The sequence below is a fragment of the Papilio xuthus genome, unplaced genomic scaffold (genome assembly GCF_000836235.2).
Source record: "Papilio xuthus unplaced genomic scaffold, Pxut_1.1 DF825946.1, whole genome shotgun sequence".
In the NCBI taxonomy this organism is placed as follows: domain Eukaryota; kingdom Metazoa; phylum Arthropoda; class Insecta; order Lepidoptera; family Papilionidae; genus Papilio; species Papilio xuthus.
The window spans coordinates 6,393,767-6,416,370 of record NW_013532703.1 but is presented as its reverse complement, the minus strand read 5'-3'; the positions used below and the strand labels follow the sequence as shown (position 1 = coordinate 6,416,370).

The 22,604-nt window shown below is 37.7% G+C and overlaps 1 protein-coding gene across 7 annotated transcripts; it reads left to right on the top strand.

Annotated features, from left to right (window-relative positions):
• Nucleotides 1-509: 509 nt before the first annotated feature.
• On the top strand, nucleotides 510-22,584 carry plx (PTB_TBC1D1_like and TBC domain-containing protein plx). 7 transcript variants are annotated; one of them, XM_013321163.1, is made up of 25 exons: nucleotides 510-539; nucleotides 3,851-3,979; nucleotides 4,122-4,210; nucleotides 4,416-4,521; nucleotides 12,928-13,112; nucleotides 14,287-14,386; nucleotides 14,466-14,606; nucleotides 14,681-15,481; nucleotides 15,654-15,873; nucleotides 16,537-16,659; nucleotides 16,743-16,858; nucleotides 17,042-17,133; nucleotides 17,264-17,405; nucleotides 17,522-17,639; nucleotides 17,751-17,847; nucleotides 17,967-18,082; nucleotides 18,173-18,328; nucleotides 18,432-18,596; nucleotides 18,685-18,849; nucleotides 19,109-19,260; nucleotides 19,333-19,431; nucleotides 19,530-19,683; nucleotides 19,771-19,940; nucleotides 20,036-20,182; nucleotides 20,254-22,584. In XM_013321163.1, exons 2-25 carry the CDS (start codon nucleotides 3,860-3,862, stop codon nucleotides 21,139-21,141), a joined length of 4,662 nt encoding a protein of 1,553 aa, XP_013176617.1. In that variant the 5' UTR covers nucleotides 510-539; nucleotides 3,851-3,859; the 3' UTR covers nucleotides 21,142-22,584. The 7 variants fall into 7 exon arrangements, with proteins under 7 accessions (XP_013176617.1, XP_013176616.1, XP_013176620.1 ...); XM_013321162.1 differs by lacking the exon at nucleotides 510-539 and adding an exon at nucleotides 573-809; XM_013321166.1 differs by lacking the exons at nucleotides 510-539; nucleotides 3,851-3,979; nucleotides 4,122-4,210 and adding an exon at nucleotides 10,691-10,766 and having other exon boundaries at nucleotides 4,503-4,521.
• Nucleotides 22,585-22,604: the final 20 nt, after the last annotated feature.

The window sequence follows — 22,604 nt, the reverse complement described above, 5'->3', positions numbered from 1 at the left end:
CTATTGTTCAGAATTGTTATTGAGCTCGGACCGCGAGCGCCATCTCTTATCAAGTGGCAAAACTTTTCCTTTTACAGCGACATCTATTGTCCAGTACTACTACTAAATTTGAACAACTGGCGCCACCTATTATCAAGTAGCAACATTATGCTTAAACGATAGCAGTGCCATCTATTGTCGAGAACTTTAACTATTCGGAAGACGCTCACGCCATCTCTTGTCAAGTGGCAAAATTCACCAAAACAGTGGCATCTATTGCCCAACAGTATAACTACATTCAAACAGCTAACGCCATCTGTTGTCGAGTTTTATAACTAAACTGGAACCTAAAGCGCCATCTCTTATCAAGTGGCAATATGTTGAAAAAGAACAGTGACATCTATTGATTAAAGTTGTAACTACAAGTGAGTGTGTTAAAGTTAAATTCAATTTACTCCATAGATGTCGCTATTAAATTGCAACCAAAGAATATTGACATAATATTTCAGATTCAAAACTTCTACAGAAAGGAAAGAGACAAAAACTAGGGAAAATATAAGGTTAGTTTCGATTTCGTTTATATGGAGTTTAGATTAGTCCTTTGGGTGGTCTACTGTTTCTGTTGTGCAATAAGTTATTTCCTTTCTGTATTTATAAAAGAAATTATGTGAACTTTTGTTGTCTTGAATAAATATAAGTGTCTGGCTCAGTTTTAACACACAGCGTGAAGTGGAAATGCAACTCAGCTGGTATATTATTGATTTTTTGCTTAGGAACTGCTGAGTATTGTGATTTGTGGCTTAAATTTATTTAAAGTGCATAAATCAAAGGTAAGACTGACATTAATTATTATTAGTGGTATTACGGACTAATCTCTTTTATCATTATAAGCATTCAAATTAATGTTTGTGTTTAACAATTTTCTCTGTGATTTTTCAAGCATATAAATAATTGTTATTAGTTGTAAAATATTGCTACATTTTCTATCAAATAAGATTCCATTTCTGAATGCTAATTTTACTAGCGAGCGAAATGTGGCAATAACTTTAATAAAATTTAGACAACGTCTTACACGACCGGAAGTAACTTACTTCATATAAGGTAAACAAGCCAGCTGCCATATGATTTCGCTAAAATCGCGAAGTGACCGTTGCTCTAGTCATTTGCAACAAGTTAAACGGACACTGATGTGTTTCTTGTCTTTAATGGCCCAAAAAGAAGAATGACGTACAGAGAAAGATTAGACCCTACCTATATGTCTCTACTAGTTCCAAGTCCACTTCTCCTTTTTATCCTTTCCTTACAAGCAAAGAGTGCGAAGAGAAGAGAGCTAAAATCTAGTGTTCATCGCACACAATATTCCAACAATATGCAGAAATACTTCCACCTGACGTCTGTTTTTTGTAGTAGAAGTTAAATAGCACATATATCTACTAATTAGAAAAATACGACCCACGTAGTGCTCATAATAACGTGATACAACATGGAACAACGTTTTGCAGTTTTTATGAGTCTTATATATCCTATCGACGGAAGGGATATGTCGGGGATCACATCTTAACCCGCGAGCATTTACAATCAAACACTGCACAAAAACATATAGTTATCTCAGATTCTTCAAGGGAAATATTAGGGGCGACAATATACCTTTTGTATGAATGTTTTTGCTTAGAGTAAAATACTACGAACCACTCTTGTCATTTGATTGGTATTCTGGTCCGGACAGTTAGATGTGCATTATCGGGTTCCTTTTAAATAAACTAATATTACCTATAATGAAAGTGTACATATACTACATTAAGTTATTGTGTCGTTACAATAAGTTATTGTTATCACTATAATTCAATAAGCGGATATTACACTAATATGTACCTTCAGTCAACATACCTATCGTGTTAATATTTGCGCATGTTTCCATAACATATCTAGCGTTATATTTAATTAAAGTATTTTTTACCTCATAAATGTCAAACGAGCGAGCTAAATTCGCCGAAATAGCGAAGCAACTATTTGCCATCGACAACCGCAATTGAAGACGCATTGCCTAACTTTAATCGACGGAGGAGGAGACGCACAGAAAGATGATATTGCCCCTTCCTGTGTATCCCATCCTTTGTCAAATTCACTATCACTTCCTATACTTTCCTTATCCAAAATACATTTGCGGCCGTCAATACAATAAAAGCTCTCCAAAGCATTTTAGGTATAGAATTGACAAATATAAATTCCAAGCAATTAAAGCAGTCTAGACATGGCGACCCTTACAGCCGCCTTGATTTGAGTTGCTCATGAAATGTTTTACACAAAAACTTTCATAAAAGTGAGTCATCGATGTAGGGCCCCGTTGCTCGGGGTTACCTGATCTAAATAAAAAGTAAGAATCACCGATTAGCCTTTTCCATTGAATTTTAAACAAAAACATATTAAATTGCTTTCAATTCGCAATCATAGCAGACGAGAAAATACACAAAGTTATAAGTTAATAGACGAGATTACATACTTTCCGATATAAGCCCTGAAGATCTGTGTGCATCATTTATAAGCCCGAAGAAAAAGAGTTGTGCGTCTGACGACTTGGTCGATGTTCATATTTGTATACAAGGAAATATAAATTACGCTATACATATCTAAGTAACTAATCTTTATCAGACTATTTATTAACACTGCGTCTTTAAAAAAATACTACTTTTTGCCAGTTAACCTGTTTATAATGGTTATATTCGCTATAGAAATAAATTAACATTTGTATGACGTATTTAAATTAATTTGAGACATATAATTTGATCTAGTGATAAAAAACGGGATAAGAGAATGAAACGTTGCTGTGATGCTGTTATTTATAATATTTTAATATTCCATTAATTTATGTGTATGCAGTTCAGGGCTATGAGTATATAATGACTAGAGATTTTTTTCTGACATAATTTACATATGCGTCATCAAAAGATAGATGATAAGAAAATGGAGAAGTTAAAGGAAAATGGGTTTTCATTGCGAAAACAAATGCAACAGAACATATTCTTATCGAGAACAATATGTGCGATGTGCAATATATAATTGGAAATGGAAACTCACAGTACGAATGTTGAGGATGGTGAGATAATTAAAAATATTGTTACCATCCACTTAAATGCAACTAACAGTACTTACACTCTTCCATAAAAGATATATAGAGAAGAGAACTTGGAATTAATGAATTGAATCTAATACCCGTAGTGTTCAATTGTCTACGTACTGTTTAATACTTACATAATTTTATGACATATATACTATCTTTGCGAGAAGTACCTAGCAATTGTTCGTGATGCGACTTCGTGCGGCCCACCATTTTACTGCTCAATATTATGACCCATCCAAGTTGCTCGTGAATTAATTACTACTATAATTATGTTATTTATTTATATAAGATGTTTTTCCATATACGCCACATAGCGTTCATTTAAATATTTATTTCTTTACTAGCTAGCTAGCTGTCGCCAGCGACTCCGTCCGCGCGGATTAAAAAAACTTAATAAGTAACCTATGTGTTCTTCCAGACTACGTTGTATATCTATACCAAATTTTAGCGAGATCCGTGCAGCCGTTCTCGAGATAACCAGTAACAAACTAAATCTAAACGTCCATCCATCCATCTTAACATTTGCATTTATAATATTAGTAAGATAGTAAAATTTAGTCTTTCGTGAAGTAATATTTGTATGTCTGTCCGTCGATTTGTCGCCTTAACCTGTATTCAATGTCACATGAAACTTGACCATTTTTTATAGTTTTCTACAATTTTTTATTATAGCTATTATCTGTTCCTAACTGCTACGTGTTCTGTCATCATGTCATCATTTATCAGGTAAAATATTGGTTCTTTCTCTTGCAGGTGATAATAATGAAGACGAAGCTGACGTCGGTGACGTATCTCGGCTACACGGCCATGGACCGTCGCTTCTCCAACTCCATGTTGCCCTGGTTGCTCCGTGAGATTCGGGCCACAGGCGTCAGGGATAAGGTATTGTCAACAACGATTTCTGCTATGGCACACTAGGAAATATTATTATTTGTACGTAGAAGTAAAGAAAGCAGTCATATTTGGCAATTTTATGTTTTTCAATGTTGATTTGTGATCGCTTACGTACCCATTTACTTTACAGCTAAGCCTAGCGGTGGAGGAGAGCTGTCTCAAAGCGTACAACGGGAACTTCGAACCTGTCATCATACACCGCCTCGTTGACATATTGAGGTACCAAGATCACCACTTTAACCATTCACTCAATATCGATGTAAATAATCACAAAGTAATTTTAATTACTTAAACACGGAGTACAGTAATTGTTTGATTTAAAAATGTCACTTACTACTAAAAATCCGACAGAGAATCAAAAGTTACCTACTGCGTTATGCTCTTTGTTTTAACGGCTTAAGTATATGAGGATTGTTGTGTCCAGGGCCAGTCAAGTGCCGGGTCGACCTGAGGAGTTGTTCTACATCCTAATAAATGAGAAGGAAGGTCTGCTGCAGTGCTATCTCTTCAGGGCCAACACTGTTCTTGAAGTAAGTGGCTGTTATACAATGACGTAAAAATACAAATTACGATATTTAACAGACGCCAGCACAAACTAACTCGACTGAAGGTAGGCATACTACAAAACATAGTGGTTTCGCTATGTTTTGTAAAGTTATCTCCCGAAAAATAAATAGAGAATATTCAAGTAATATTCAAAGGTTTTTATAAATGTGTGTTAAATAATAAATCATATTCATTATAATTATGTATTTTGAATGAAGTACATATTCAGGTAATTTTTTTTATTAACATTTTACTTACGCAAACGATTACCGGTTAAGCGAGTTTGACTCGATAGTTCCAAGATAATCTTAATATTATATGCCTTTTTAATTTGTTGTTGATTTTAATAATAACTACGGTATTTAGATGTCAAGTTAAATAACTTATAAACTTGACTTTATCACTTGAAAGGACAAAGGTTTCGAAATTATTCTTCGAAACGCAATTTTCTTAACAAACCATTTGCTTGTTTGACGTCTGCTTATATAAAATAGATAATATATACTATACAAACTGTGTCGCCGATTCTTAATAGCTAAAAGTTAATTAATAACACATTAATTAAAAAGTTAATATCAGCGTGACGTCATTCAAAAATAAATATGTCTAGAACAGAGGTGTGGCCGAGATAATATACTTATTCATCAGTGCCAAATAAATAGTGACGACTCTACCGATATACCTATTATGGAAAATACCGACTATATAGCGGAATTCAATGAAAATGACAAATTATATAATATTTGAATATGCCACTGGCTGATATTGTCATCTATTGTCGATGGATGCTATTTTTTTATGCTGCGCTGACAAAGTCGCGGGCAGCCGCTAGTTTATTAATGTTTAGTAATAAAGTATTTTCCTATTTTCCTTTGATGTGTAAGATTTCTCTATCTTAGAGTCCTATATGCACTAATATCTTCTAAATTACGTACAATTTAAGCTGACCACTTTGCAGTATTACGAACTTTTTTTGTTTCGGGATTCCAACCTGACACTGGCTGGTTGTTATGGCATCAATTTGAATATTCATCAACAAAGACAATGCAATGTCACATTGTTTAACTGTGCCTCCGTGTAGCGCCGGCCCTCCGGAACCTTGGCGCGATTTTAAAATTAGAACATGTTCGAATATCGGCCAGTTTCAGTTATTCGTTCTCGCGATTGCCAGTGACACTGTTGAAAAAAAAGAAAAAGTTCCGCGTTCTTTTCTGTGGTGCTGTGTTATTTTCGCGCCTTCATTAAATACCTATTTATTATAGATTTTATGATTTCAATATTGTTGAGGAATTTTCGTGTTGGCAACCGCATTGCATATTTGATCGACTTGAAATTGTGTGTCTATTAGTAACTGGAGTAGTTTAGTTTCTGTGTTTACTTTTGTTTTGTCATTAATCTTACGACAAAATAAGTAGTCACTACAAGACAGAAAGAAAAACGACAATCAACAGTTTTTCGTCAATTTTCTGTGGTTAATTAAGACTTCTGAAAACTCCTGTATAAACAAACCCGGTGGTCTACTTGCTTCTTAAGAGAAAAAATTAAATTTAAAAAAGAAAAAAAAAACTGGGCGCCTTAAAATATTTCCGATCTGCCTGTGGAACGCGATGTTAAATTCAGTATGGACGCCGCTGACACAGAGTGCTGTTGTGTATCGTGCGGCGCAATTTTCTAACCTAGAATTTTGGTTCGGTGCTCTACTAATATTGTTCGCGTGTGAAATGGACTTATTATATTTTCATATATTGAACATTATGGACTTTTATTTGTGATAAAAACTATTTGGATGTATAAGTACGTAGGAATGTGTTGGTAATGTTAGTAAAAGTGGATAAACATTTGGCATAATGACTTCGAAGTAGTGCGTGCATTGTTTACGAATATTAAATTTGCATCCGAGACGAGCTTTCAATCTGAGGTATAATTGGTATAAATCAGAAATTATATCATGAATAATCAATTTCTCCATTGTGATACACATTCTATATTGTTTTGCACATATATTTTTTATTAAGACGTGAGTGCGCGTATTTATAAATTCAAACGGATTTCTACCAAGGTTGGTGATAATATTTTGATTTATTTATAATTTATGAAAATAATATTATAGCTAAATTAAAAAAGAAACGTAAATAAGTAGCCTATGTTTTCTTCTAGACTATGTTCTACATCTGTGCCAAAATTCATCAAAATCCGTTGAGTCGTTCCTAAGATATCTTCAAGCAAACATCTATCCATTGGTAAAATATAAGAAGAAAGATGTATGTATCTTAAATCGCTATGGTGGTGATTTAAACATATTACATTTATTATTAAGTTATATTATAGGCACTATTGATTATCAATAATGAATTTAATGAATTATTAAAACATTTCTATCTTTTTAATTTTTTAAGACATATTATAGTTACAGCAATTCATTACAATGACCCTTAGACATTAGAGACTCCTTCACTACAACTATTTGACAAAACATCGTCCGATAAATTAAACAACGAACTAACACAATATTAAAGCACAAAACTGAGGCACGTCTGAATCAGATTGATTTTTACCATCATCAGAATCTGTTAAAGTAAACAAAATTTGTTAATGTTTAATTTAATGTGAGAAATAATGTTATAGAATAAATAAATATAATATGTAAGAAGGTCTGCTGCATATTAGAAGAATATATAAGTGTCTAGTAAATCGAGGTAATATCCAGTATTCCAGTCGGTCATATTTGCCTATTCCATGGATGATATTAGCCTTGACTCCCTTAACATGACGTTTTTCACTTTCCTCGTAGCAACAAATATTTAAATTTCACAAAGGAACAGGTCCATCAATGTTAATACATATTCAAGGTTTTTGAATCGAAATCAAGAGTTATATAACTCTTTGTAAGTCTTATGGTAATTAGAACAGAAATTATCGACTAACAGCCGTGCTCAAATATGTATAATCTTAGTGTAGATTTAATATAAGAAATCTATCAGTTAAATGAGCGGGCCTTTAAGGCAGTTTGCATTGTTAGGTCATTTGAAACCTCCATGTTAGATATCTTTCATTTACATATGCATTTCGAGGAAAGCCTAGTATGAAGCCTCATGACAGTACATGAGTTAATATATTGGCTCAGCTTGCTTACTTGTATGTACATTTACTGAAATCGATTAAATATCAATTTTTTGATGTTCAAACAAATTGTGTTTATCTTTTATGTCATTAACATCTTTAATATCGGAGATAATTGCAGATAAAGTATCGTTTTATGTAGCGACGTGTGTACTTTTAATTATAAAGTTGTTATTTTACATATATTTACATAATAAGTCAATATTATTTAGATATTTACTTAAACTGTATTTACGGATATAAGTCGAACCTACTTTACGGAAAGCGGCTCGTGTTTTCGTATGTGTTTTCCTTATTTATGCTTCATCTAGGATTGTCTCTGTGTTTATTGTTTGTGTAGAGTACTTCATGCCCCAGCGCTACAAGTCGTAATGTCAATTGGCTGTTAGGCGTTTTTTTATGAATGGTAAATATCTTGATATGGCGATTGACAATAAAAAATAATTTACAAATGTTTCCATACAGGTGACTGGCAGTTTGGAACAACACGTAGCTTTTATTATCAATAACATATCGTGTTGTTGTCACACAATGGTTGTAAGATGAGTAGACATCTCATAACACGGGATGAGGGCGGGCAGCGGGCGGCGGGCATGCGGCTGCCGTGTGAACGTTACGTAAACCTGAATCAATCGCCTCGCCTACAGACCTGATGCACAAACATTGGCGCGGATGTTGGACATTGGCCAAACAGTTCCCAGAAACGCTTTTCAAAATGTGGATTTACACATGTAAACATATCGTTATCCCTCTTATATCCTTTGGAAGAAGAGAGATGAAAGTGTTTTTGTACATGTGTTCAAAAACACTTTAACGTATACAAACAACAAGATGCTCTGTTTATCATTGTTTTTGATGCACTTCTTGATTCGACTCTTAAATGTCTTATTATTAAATATCTGTATTTTAAAAATATTAAAGAAAATTAACGTGTCAAAAGTAAAAATTAGTTTTGAGACATGAAAAAAATTAAAGATTTTTCTATTTTATACTTTGTTATGTCCGACAATTTGGATCTTTATTTAAGGTTTTATTTGTTTTACATTATATTGGAAGATTTTAAACCACGTAAGTGATAACGGAGTTACTATTTTCATTAGGGCACATAGCGAGTCCTAGTTTTATTCAAGATGGCTAATCAGCTATGATGAACAGTTCGCAACTATCGTCCTAAATACGTTCATTTGCTTAGCGATAGTGTTTACAGCGGTGCATTATCTGATGGCTCGTCTGAAATGTTACGCAAAGATGTTGAAGAAATAAGGTTTAACTTGGTACTTCAGTACGTATGTTACGTTTATTTATTAGCGCATAATTTAATAAAAATTTAAAGCTTTGTCATTGTTAAATAAAATAACATTTAATTGGTGGTCCTTCGAGCCAGTGTTTATTACATTCACTGGGAACAAGTGGAAACAAGCTTAACTGAGAATATGCAACACAGTTGAATTAAGTATCAATTCTAACTCAGATAAAAAAGGTATTTATGCAAAAGAATTGTAAATATACAGTTACAGCCAGTTATCTCCATATTAAAACACATGGCTGGCACACATTGTTGCAGACTAAACAACACGTATCGTATCGAACAATGGAACAAATGTCTGTAATAAATTGCATACATGCAATTATGTCACAGATTTTATTATGATATCTGTCTAACAGCGAACATCATCAACTAACTGCAACAAGAGATCTGTCAGGTTATTTAAAGTCACAATTACGATTGACTACCAATGTGAACATGCTAAAAACACGATCATTTTAACCATTGCAAATTCTTGACGGGAAAGAGAAGGCAGCATCAAGTACCTTCTGTTTTGTTATTCTTCTTCTTCAACAACTCAAACAATTGACTATCAGACAGATCTATCACATAAACAGGAGTAATGCTACATCTATGTAAATCTATCGATACATGTCTTGGTCAATAGCTGGTCATCATTAAAGATAATAACAATAATAGATATAAATACCGTGAAAACGACTGAAACCATTGTGCCTCACGTGGAATATACTTAACGTCTTAAGACGTTTTATTACATTTTACTATATGGGCTAGTTGTATTTATAATCAAAACTCATATGCTTAAGAAGTTCCAAGAAACTTTTATCCGATAATATTTTATTTAATGTCCTGTAATTAAAATTATTCCCCTTCTAGCATTTACTTTAAAAGTCAACGATATATGTCGGGAGATGCACACGGAAGTACATACCATGTATAGTGAACTGAACAATGCTATACCTGAGTGTAAGGTAAAAGGCCTGCGGATGTAGACCTTTTACCTTAGCCTTTATAGTTCAAGTAAAGCTTTCACATACAATATCTTGTTGAGGGACGATTGGAAATGTAAGTGTTTATGTATACGTGCCATTGAAAAACAGATTTTAATTGTAACTCTTGAAAGATAGCTTTCTTTTATAATACATTAAACTTAATAACGCGACAGGTCTGCAAACAACAGTCTACCGAAGCCACCACCCTCCTTCCTGCTATGGCAAGGTAAAAGGGTGGTTAAACATGCGAAATGAATACATTATCATGGTAATGTTCAAAGGGAATGTATAATTCGCCCAATAGTTAATTCAGATTCATAAAGTAAATGAGTAATACTTCCAGTGATCATGATGTGTGGAAGCTGTAGATGTAAACACACATTCAACTCAACATGTGACTTCCTTAACACGTATCGAAATATGTTAATATTTATGCTAATCTTTGTTGTTTCTGCCTTCAATCACAATAATATGTTTATATATTTACACCAGGACGTCAATAATAATCACATAACAGAATAATCTACACAAATAAAAAGAGCAATATTTCTATTTTTGTTATATAACGAATAAACTCAAACTTGACTGATTACTAAAATTCTGTTTTCATTAGGAAGCTACGTTAGCATTAAGTAACATTGTAGTCTATATTTATATGTAATTTTTTCCGCGAGGTCAAAGTCGCAGGCAAAAGTTAGTTTATTTACATTTTCGCTCATACAAAATATGAAGATTGTTTTATATTTTCAACAGATCGTGAGACATGATACCGACTAAGCCACTGTTCGGATCACATTCCGATACATCAGCTATAAACGTCAAACATTTGGTAATTGTTGTCGTGGCATTGAAATTGATTTGTCCTTGCACATTGTGTGATAACTAACATTTTTGTCTTACTAATCTTAATTTGAAATAGTGTTAAAGGAACCTACGGCCTCAAGTATCGCAAGCCATACCTTTTAACCATTGGGGTATTATGTCGTTGTTTAATTGCATGTTTTATAATTATATTGTTACTTGTGGGATTTTTTACAAACACCTAATGACGTAATTTCAAAATGTCTTAGATTAATAACCTTCAGGTTTAGAGTTCAAGTTTAATAAAGTTTTTTTTAGTTTTAAACTAAAAATAAGTACCTGATTTTTTTTGCATGTTGAATGAACTAACTTTTTACAGACCTTTATACTTTTTATCTGTGGCTACATATATCAACATTATATCGGATCAAATCGAATAGATTTATAAACCTCAGTAATGGTTTAAGTCAAGGTAATGTTTATCATTAGCGAAACTTCAACAAATATGAAAAAAACAACGACGAGTGCGACAAATGGCAAGGTCCTGCAACTCAAACTCATTCATTAATATCGTAAATATTCATGTAACATTGAAAATTTTCCATAGAAATATTGTATTCATATTGTGTTCTCACATTGTGCGAGGAGGATAAAAATTCATCGTAATAGGTGAACATAAGTTGATACACATTATCAAATATCCTCTCTTTACAATCGCTGTATCAAGAAAAACTATGAAGTTCTTAAAATATTATCGATATTGAACAAGGATGTTTCATAGCGCGCTTTTATCGATACAAATCAAAGAGCGTCTCTTCTCTTTGCCATTGATTGGTCTGCAAGGCTGTCACATTGTGCTATTCAATTAGGGCCAGGCAATAGAGCACTGCACGCATAGCTATTACAATATTTACTGTACACTATTGTTGTTTGCGCAGGTGGATTTAGAACACCTACTACTTACTTCTGCTATATGCAAGTCGTTTATTAATTAAATATACGTACTACAGTATGTTTCAAATTTACTTTATATGCCTCCTATTTTAAAAAAAGGCGTTTAAACGTTTATTCCAACTGTTAGGGTCGTTTAATTGTTCACCAAAGCTCACTACGTATATAGATTTTCTAAGGGAAGAGCAAGACTATCCGCGTTAACGCGAGCCGTCGCGATGTGGCGTGTGTCGTGGGATTGTTGTAATGCAATTAATGACGATCACCTTGCCCTCGGATATGTGCTATTTGTAGTCAGAGGACAAACTATAGTATCTTTGCATTTTGCTAAGTCATTTATTGATCTAACTAATTGCTCTTTATCACCTCCCACCATTGGATAGAGTTACATAACGTTCGTTCTGAATTTAATAAACATTTTAAAGATATTGTATCGTCAAATTGTTTGTTAAACAATTCTAGTACAGATGCCGCAATGAATGCCAGATACCATATGTTATTGATTTCTTACATATTTTTGTATTTTACAGTTTTAGGTTGAGATTTTAGCATAGCATTTAAAGTGAACGATAGTGCTTGGAGAAAATTATAATTCTGGCATTCTATATATACCTTTAGACCAGTTCCATGCCCCTCTATGCCTTGCTCTAGTTGTATGTGGGTATGTGGCTCAAGGCCGTGCTTTGTACGTCACTACCCTAGTTCATAGTTAGTGTTTAGGGTCATGTTTTTTTTTTAATTGATTAGTCTAACTTTCAGATTAGTCATTATTATGTAAGTTATGGGTTTCTACGGCTCGTATAAGTTATTAGGCTTCCTTCCATCTTACATGAAAGCTGTTTAATATTGTTCCTCTTTTCTTGAACTTCCCTAAAACTTAGAAACAATATATGTCATTATAGTTTCTGTACGAAAATGTACATTTTTTAATTGTAGAGTTACGTAATTGTTATTGTATGACGTATGTTATTATATGTTTAAGACAACAGATGACTGATGACTTCTGCCATGTTTTGACTTATGTTAGAAAAAAACCTGTTCGTTAATTACTATGTTATTAGCTAGTCGGTAATCAAGGGCCAGGCAATTAAACAACTAATTTTACAATTTACCTAATTTTCAAGTCTCTTTTTCTACCATGTATTATAGCATGTCTGTTGTTTCAATACTTCCATTTTGTAGTAATTCAATACGAAATATGTATAGTAAATCTCAGAAACATGAGTTCTACTCTACAGGTAACAGACCTGTTCAGCCAGATGCGAGAGCCTTCCCCGGGGGCCGCCAGCCCCAGGGGTTCGACGGGCTCTCTGAGCAGCGGCGCCGTCACCCGCAACATCGGCTTCCAGCAGACCAACGGCTCCGATCACCTGCCCTGGACTAGCCCCGCCATATCGCTGCCTGGCAACTGCAATTCTAACCTGTAAGTTGTTTGTACCACTCTGTTATCATTAGTGGCTACACCAGGGTAAATGGTCACCATGTTCACTCACTCTTTATTATTATGAACGTTAATTATAGTTAACGTTTGTTATTCTAGTTAGAAAAGTAATAATCAGGGAGAATTTCTCGTCAGTAGTTTTGAAACAGAGTTGGCTTTATTTCAATGTCGGGATTTCCCTTTGTCGATTGCCAACATGTGCTGAGGTTACATCGGTGACCTTTTTACACCACGTCATAATAACTACCAAATGTATTATTTCTTTAATGTTTAGTTAGTTTAAGTAAAGACAAAGACAAATTGTTGGTTTCCCCTTTACATCAAAATAATATTATAATATTATTAATATTTGGATTCCATTTTTATTCTATTTAATAGTATGAAGTAAAATTGTATGTTAACATTTTAAATTCGTATTTTCCCCAAATTCCTACTTAACAAGGACTCGTACGGCGCTTCTATGAAATGTAACTGGCTGCAATCCAAATCTACGTCATTTAAAGTAGATAAACTAGTGTTGCTAAATATAAGGAAGTTTATGGAATTCTACCGGGATGTTCTCCTGAAATAACTGTGTTGAAATGTTCCAAAATATAGTAACATTTTATGTTTCTTAGAAATAGAAGGAACATAAGTATAGTAGATAATTGGCACATCGAGCAAAGAAGTACATAAGTTTGTTCCCGAAATGCTAAATAGAATGCTGGGTATTCTAGCAAAAGATGGTTTGGTGATGTGACCACAATTGTATTTTAATAAAATTATTCGTAATAAACGTAATACCTGTGAGAGATTTTTGCTTTTGCCAATCGTGTTCCAAGGTTTCATCACAAAACGTGACTGAGGAACTGTGAACTTGCCAAGCTGTCGCTCTCCGTGCCAATGAACTACCAAAGTTAATACGCAAGATAAAACTAAAATAAATTCTACGTCAATCGCGCATTTTGTACAAAAATCGTTTGTTTTCTTATTTATTGGTTATGGTAATTATCTCTCAGGTATTAGTGACGTTGGTCATTCAACCCAAAACTCGTTACATTTGATATTCAACTGGTTTTTGAACAATACTTTGACCGTCCATATGTACTTTTTTCAATCAGCTATAACAGGCCAAAAATAAAATAAGTATTGTTTGTATTATGAAATATTGTTACAGAACAAACGACTCATCAGGCTTAGTGCGAAGTGTCAGTAACGCGTCTGCTCTAACTTCGTTATGCGCAGATCTCTCGCCATCTGACTCACATTTCTTTGAGGTAAAAGTAATCCATCTTATAAGTAAAATGAACGGGTCAATATATCGATGTGGGATCTAACGTAATTGAATGCTTGCAGGTTCTTTATATCGGCAAAGTCAGGATATCACAGAGGAAAGTTCCCGAAACTTTGATAGATGACGCCCTTCACAAGTTCGCTCAACACGAGGCTGAGAAAATCAAGAATCAGCGGCGGCACAGTCTCATATCTTCTACCGGTGTAAGTATACAGATATAAAGATAATAACTGATATATTTTCGGGAACAATTACTAAACTTCCTTGTTTTTTTTAGACTTCTCTGTATAGCAATTCATCAGAAAACATAAAAGACGATACGAAATCTGATGCAGTCAGTGAAAATGTACACAACAGGAATAGTAATCTGATGACAAGCACAACGCCGCTGGAACCTGACAAAAGCCATGTTTGGAAAAGTGTAGAAAATTTACAACAGACTAAAAATCACCAACTCGTTAAAAGTGAAAGCAACGAAATAGACAAAGAATTTGATACATTTAGTAAAGAAAGGATTGAGAAAAATACTCAAACACGAAAAACTAGTCAAACCCCTTTGGAACCAAACGTGTTAGTACTAAACGTACCTACAAATCTGGGCACAGTGACAGAAGACGAGGAGAAGAGTGAAGAAATACAATCAGTTATATCCGAAACTGCGTCATCGATAACGCAATTTTGTCAAAAGAATTTTATAAATTCAAATACGAAGTCATCTGACAATGTTGCTACAGACACTAATCCGTTTCGCAAAGAGATCCGTGAAGGTAGCAATGATACAAAAAGTGTACACGTAAACGATCCTTTGCTCAACATACCAATAAAAATTAGTACTGCTGTGAAAAAAACCGATATAGACGCTAAATCTACAGACAATATTCCAGACAGTCCAACATCACACGATTCTAAAACGCCAAAACCTTTACAATTGAAGTTAAATAGAAATAATGATAAGATGGGAGCGATGCCGGAGAACAAACAGTTTCTAAGGGACAGATCTGCTTCCATTGGAACATTGAATTTGAAGACACCTATAGCTCATTTAATCGGAGAGCAAAACAGAACTATGCTTTTTCAGGTAAATTTCAAATCGATTTCTCAATATCTACTAATAAAGCGTTGCGATTTTTACACCAGTTGAATCCTGACGTGCAAACTTTGCTTCGCTCTTTGTGCAGTGAGTGCAGGTTATGTAGTGACGTTCCTTGATGTTGCACAATGTGTGCATAATGTGTGCTGAATGTGTGCAGGTGGGCAGGAGCGAGCTGCGGCTGATCAGCCCGGACCGCAAGCAGGTGCTGCTGCAGCGCGCGTTCGCGCACGTGGCCAGCTGCGTGGTGGGGCGCGTGCACACCGACCACTTCGGCTTCGTGTGCCGCGACACCTCCAACACCTCCAACACCTCCGACACCTACGCCTGCTACGTCTTCAAGTGCGAGAGCGACTCCATCGCCACTGAACTTGTCAATGGTTAGTTGTCTACACATCCCTCGACACCGACACATTGTTCATTAATGAATTAACAAAAAAAGTTAATTGTTAAATTATATTACACAAGATCGCGGAAATGTGAAAATATCGATTGATTTAGCGAATCTCTAAAGCAGATATACTCGTTTAATCGCTGTTAGTTCTTTATAAATATTGTACGATGTTGAGAACATAAGTCACATACTGTGCCGCAGGACAATCATTTTTCTATAGAAGTCGCGCAGAAGTCAATTGACAATCAGCATTGTTAATTACCTAGTACTGCACCGCATCTTCGTCTCATTTCAATCAAGTCTGATGTTCGTGTCGTGACGCATTATAAGAATATTTGTTAAATTAATTTTTCTGTATTTTTTATCTCTGTGAATTAATTTTAATTGTTTGAAAGTGTTTATCGTTATGAGTTTTATTAAATATTCGTCATTATCATTATTCGTAAGGTTTCCACATAGGTTAAAAGTTGTTTTTACAAAAAAAAAAACTACAGTGTCGGATGTAGTTTCACTTTAATATACTATTTATTTGTAAATATTGCGTAATTTTAGTAGAATCATCCGCTAGTGATAGGTAATCCCTAATGCTTAAAAAGAAACATTGAGATATAATAAATATACAAAAATAACAATTTGTTTTGATTGTCAGCAATAAGACAGGCGTTCGTGGCGCACGCGGAGCTGCTGAAGAAGTCTCGGGAGAAGTCTCCCAACATGACGTGCGAGCACTGCCCGCTGCTGTGGTACCACCGTCTCTGTCATGACATCGAAGGTAACCTAGAAGTGGTCTTAAAAATTATATTTAACTATAGCAAACGGTATATTACTCATTACAAAAGTCTGTTATCCTGGTAGGCATGAACGAGAAGAAGACGCACGCGTTCATCTTGCGGCGCATCGAGCAGCTGCCGGAGGAGGAGCAGGAGCTGATCGTCACCAAGTACCAGGGCGGCACCAACCACATGTATGAGGTCAGGTGACGTCACAAACTGCTTTCAGGAATATCTATGCTCATTTTTTTGCTTATGGTGATCACAAACCGTTTCTTCGTATGACGTCATCACTTAGAGATTGCTTAAATAAGCAGCGACTTTCAGTGCTGGCAGATACTTCTTATCCATGCTTTCTAAAAGTTAAAAGACGTATCATTGCAGGTGAGCGAGCACAACGCGTTCCTGATGATGTTGCTGCGCGCGCACTGCGAGGCCAAGCAGCAGCGGCACGTGCACGACACCGCAGAGAACAGGTACCTCTCATCTCTTTCATTCTCTCACTCTCTCTGAAAATACTCACATAACAATATGCTTTTGCACACCGTAACAGCATAATCTTTAAGCGGTCATTATAAATCCTCACTCGTATAACTTTCGTTATAGATCGGAGTTCCTGAACCAGTACCTGGGCGGTAGCACTATATTCATGAAGGCGAAGCGCTCCCTCTCCAGCGGCTTCGACCACTTGCTGAAGAGGAAGGCGAGCAGAGACGAGAACAACCTAGTCGTCACGCCGACTAAAAAGGTAAGAGAAGAAGATAAAACGATAAAGGAAAAAAAACATTCGATAGCTCAAGTATTTTATAAGACAGTCAACGTAGTCGTTCAATGTTTATTTGATTTAATTTGCAAAATGATCAGGAAGTACCAGGTGCGGGCGGCGCGGGGCTGGAGGCGAGCTGTGAGGCGGGGAGCGGCGAGCTGCACCCGCCAGACCTCAGGGCCAAGTCCATGTCGCCCGCCGTGCTCCCCGACACAGGTATAACAAACATTCTAAACACGTACTCCAACGTATAACATCACTTTCCTTTTTTTAATTTTTCAATTTCCATATTTTATTATACATAATACGTTACATTAATTTCTCTAGACTCGCCTGGATCTCCCTCGATTCCTCCACCATTGGAGGAGGAACCGGAGGAGTTGAAGGATGACACCACTGCCGTCAACTCTCCCATGATGGATATGTAAGTCTATCACTATACTGAAGTCTTGTACGTATTTACTTCATTATTCATGAAATCATTATAACCTGATAAGGCAGATTATTTTTCTCTTCTAACATCAAATAATATTTTCGTGTCAGCTTCCTCAAAGTGAGTGACTCACGACCAGCCAACACGGAGCCCGGCAGCGAGTCTGATGCCACGTGGCGACAGGCCATCTACGAGAAGGCGACGCAGCCACCTGACACACACGAAGGTATGTACATTGACATAGTTGAAGAATTGGACATAAAATGAAGTGTTTCTTCAGTCTTAATTTCCCCGTAATACTCTTCTGGTGATCCAGATGAGCTGACGCCGGGGGCGTTGTTAGGGCGCGCGTCAAGCACGGGACACGCGGCGGGGCGGCGCAGTCGCGACCAGCTGCGCCAGCTGTGGCGCATGGCCATCGACCAGACCATACTGCTCGTGCGTATGGAGAAGGAGAACGCCAGGCTCAAAGGTAAGCAACTCATAATTGTTTATTGTTAAAAATGTTATTATTGCTGAATTTGGTAGAGTTCTTCATCTTGTTCGTTCGCTTTAATGCAATTTGTGGTGTACAGAGAGTGAAGAGTCGTCGGCAGTACGGCGCATCAAGCTGGAGTACGCGGAGCTGGGTGCGTGCGACGGCGGCGTGGTGCAGATGTGGGACTCCCTGCTGGCGCGCGACCGCTCACATCCAGCGCCGCGCGTCGACAGGCACATGCTCACGCAGGCCGTGCGCAGAGGTACTTGACAACTTACACTGCTCGAGGCGCCCTCTACATATATACGATTGGAATAGTAAGTAAGCAGAGTGCTAACTGTTGTGTGCAGGCGTGCCGCGCGTCTCCCGGGGCGTGGTGTGGTACTTCCTGGCGGAGCAGGCCAGCCTGCGTCTGCCGCCGGCGGACGTGCGCGCCTGCCCGCGCTACCACACGCCCTACCGCGCGCTGCTCGCCTCCCTCACCAAGCACCAGCACGCCATACTCATCGACCTCGGTATGTAACAGATAGATGGCGCTGACATTATTACTTCACGTCATAGTTAACACAACAAAAGTATCGCTTATGTCCTGTCCCTGCTAATATTATTCTTACTACTGTACTCAGTCCTTTAATGGTCACTAAGTTAGTTTAGTTTTTACGTACCAAATCTACAAAAGCGACAGTTTAATTCAGTAACCATTAAAAGACTGTGGGTGCGTTATATATCTGAGAATGGAGTTACGAGGCAGGAGCATTTTCTGTTGTTCTGCAGGTCGCACGTTCCCCAAGCACGGGTACTTCGCGGCGGCGCTGGGGCCGGGCCAGCTTGCGCTCTACAACATTCTGAAGGCTTACTCGCTGCTGGATCCTGAGGTCGGCTACTGCCAGGGCCTCAGCTTCGTCGCCGGCGTCCTGCTGCTGCACGTACGTACACACACATACACGTATACAACACACGTAAACGTGAATTAGGATGTTCAACTAATGTGATGTCAGATGGAGGAGGCGGAGGCGTTCGCGCTGCTGCGGCATCTGATGTTCCGGCGCGGGCTGCGCAGGCAGTACCTGCCCGACATGAGCGCGCTGCAGGTCCAGGTAACATGTCAACATTACACGATACATCGCTCTCTCGCGTGTGACTGGTGTTGCGGCGACGATACCTAACGCGCAATGTGCACGTGTGTGTCGGGCAGCTGTACCAGCTGTCGCGGCTGGTGCGTGACGAGGAGCCGGAGCTGTGGGCGCGGCTGGCGGCGCTGGACGTGGCGCCCGCGCTCTACGCCGCGCCCTGGATGCTCACGCTCTTTACCAGCCAGTTCCCGCTCGGCTTCGTCGTCAGGGTCTTCGGTCGGTACTTCTTCATTTCCATATACTACGCCATCGAGAAAAATTATTTAGTTTCGAACATTCAATAAAGGCATTGTTTATGATCAGACCTAATCTTCCTGGAGTCTCTGGACGTGGTGTTCTCTGTGTCGCTGGCGCTACTGTGGGTGCACCGCGACGGCCTGCTCATGTGCACCAGCTGCGAGGAGGCCGCCGAGTACCTCAAGCACAAGCTGCCCGACATCGACAACAACATCTACGATAAGGTCATGAAGAAGGTCGGAAACCAATTCTATCGCGCTCTTCATATAATACTGAAGACCTGTTATGTGATGGTTTGGCATAGTATCAACCGGTGCGACATTGTGTGCAGGTAGCGAGCCTGGACATCAGCCGGCAGCTGAGCGAGTACGCGGTGGAGTACGCCGTGCTCAGCGAGGAGATGCCGCGTCTCGCCGCACTCTCCAGCGACAACCAGCGCCTCGTCGCAGACAACCAGCGCATGGCCGGAGAACTGGACGTTAGTGCTTACTACGATACACACGCACAAGTATCAACACAGATGTGTCAAACTTATTACTTGTATTGCAGTCGGCGATGGCCGCCATCGACAACTACGAGAAGACGCAGGCGCGGCTCGAGCAGCAGAACAAGGCGCTGGAGCAGCAGCTGGCCCTGCTGAGCCGGCACCTGGCCGCGCAGCGCGACCTGCCGCCCGACGTGCGCCGCGTCATCCAACCCTACGCCAAGAAGCTCTCCTTCAGCTCCAAGATATTCTCCAACAAGTTCGCCAGCGAGGAGGACGACGACCCCAAGAGGAACTTCAAGACGGGCACCAGCGCACCCAACCTCTTCTCCAAGACATCCAAGGAGGAGGTAATGTCCGCGGTGTCCAGGGAAAGTACGAAATCTTACCCGGACGCCGACAGAAGACACTTCATGATGAAGAAATCTCAGTCCATACACTCGGGCCTGATCGCGCCCAGAAACTACGCGATGAAGGTCCTGGACGAGAAGCCGGAGACGCAGCAGCAGTTCCGCTCGGAGATCCTGTCCGAGTCGCTGCGGGAACTCGGCCGGAAGAGCTCCGGCTTCTTCGCCAACACGCACGAGCAGATCCGGCAGGAGCGGCTGTTCGAGCGGCAGCTGAAGCACGACTTCGACGAGAACCTGAAGAAGCCGGACCCGAAGCTGACTCCGACCTCCTACCTCGACGACCTCAACATATTCCAGAGCAGGAAGAGTATGTCCTTGAACTTGACACCCAGCACGAAGGTGCAGGAGACGAAGTCGAGCGACAGCGGGTTCGTGACGCCGCTGAGCCCGGCCGAGGCGGAGAGGAGGGAGGAGAGGGGGGAGGAGGTGAGCTCGGTGGTGTCGCATCCGCTCAGCGACTGCGACGTCGACATCAAGTTCGACGGACAGTCCACCAAGCTGAAGCAGATCCGCCCGCTGCGGCCACACAACCGCGCGCTCTAGCACCCGCCTCCGTCACCGCACCCGCCCCCTCCACCACCAACATGGTGAACAAGTCATGTACTTCAACATAAAACTTTCACTAGATTATAGAGTCGTAAGTATCGCTGTGAGGATGTTACATCTGAAAACTATAAAACATCAATTTGTCATTGTATGTTTAGTGAAATAAAATTACAATATGGTTAATAGAGCTTAAACGAATAACTTCTACAATAAACACAATGTGTTTAATTCGCTAAGACATTGTTAAATTATGTAGTTATGCTCAAATATTCAAAATCTTATCTTTATCCTGTACTGCCCGAAAGCTTACAATTTTAATTAGGAAATATATACAAATAAAACATAGCTTAAGTAAAATAATATAAAAAAACTTAAAAAAGCATTAGCTGAAGCAAAGTACCAAAGAGTCTACGAAAGCCATCAATACTGTGCAAGTTAGAGTTATTCAAAGATGATATCATGAGCTTAGCACATATAGCTTGTATAGTTCGCCTTAATGTTGCCCGAGTGTGTGAAGTTAGGTATAATCTTATAGCTAAATAACTTTAAAGTTTACTTCAACTTATTAGATTAACTGTGGATGTGGATATAATAGTTACACTACATTTAAGGTTAGGTATACTATTATAATAAAGTACCGAAACACAATAAATATTATTAGCAGTAAAATAGCCTTTACGTAACTTACGTAGACATGTGAATGCTGGTTACATTCAATTTTTTGTAAGTTTACGACGAGTGGTGTTCATAAGTAATATAAAGATTTCTGATTTTAACTTTTATTATTCCATATGCCTAATTCAATATAGAAAATACACAAATTTATTTATTTAATGGAAATACAAAATATATTACATTTAAAAATTACGAAATATACTTCTTTTTTAAATTAAATATATCAGAGATCAAAATATATTTTCAATTATTTTATGTCTATACATAAATTACCGCGAAATAATTATAAAATACATGTTTATTTACAAATTACACATACAATAATTTCTCTCAAATTTGGCGGGAAAAATGCAGACACATCCGCCATCTTGCGTATTACGTGTCAGTAGACCATATTAGATATTATTGTTTAGTGCCTGCAGTAGATCATGGTGTTTGTTCGTCCTAAGTAGTTGTAAATTAATTCGTTTATATAATTATAATTTTACGTTTTGAATTCAAAGGTATCTGTAGACCAAGATATAACAAACGAAGCTCGTTACACTTGTGAAAATTTAGTTATAGGTAGCAAATATTACTATTCCCTTTAACTAATATTAGTGGTTTAATAAGCAGAAAATATGTTCAGATCTTTTATTTTTCTTTTAAAATTATATGTTATTTATGTGATTAAAATATTGCTCAAAATTATTACACAGTACAAGAGAATCAGTTTTATTTTTATTTAAAAAAAACTATCAGTTGTATAACTGCGAAATGATACGTCATGTTGTAATTAATAAATA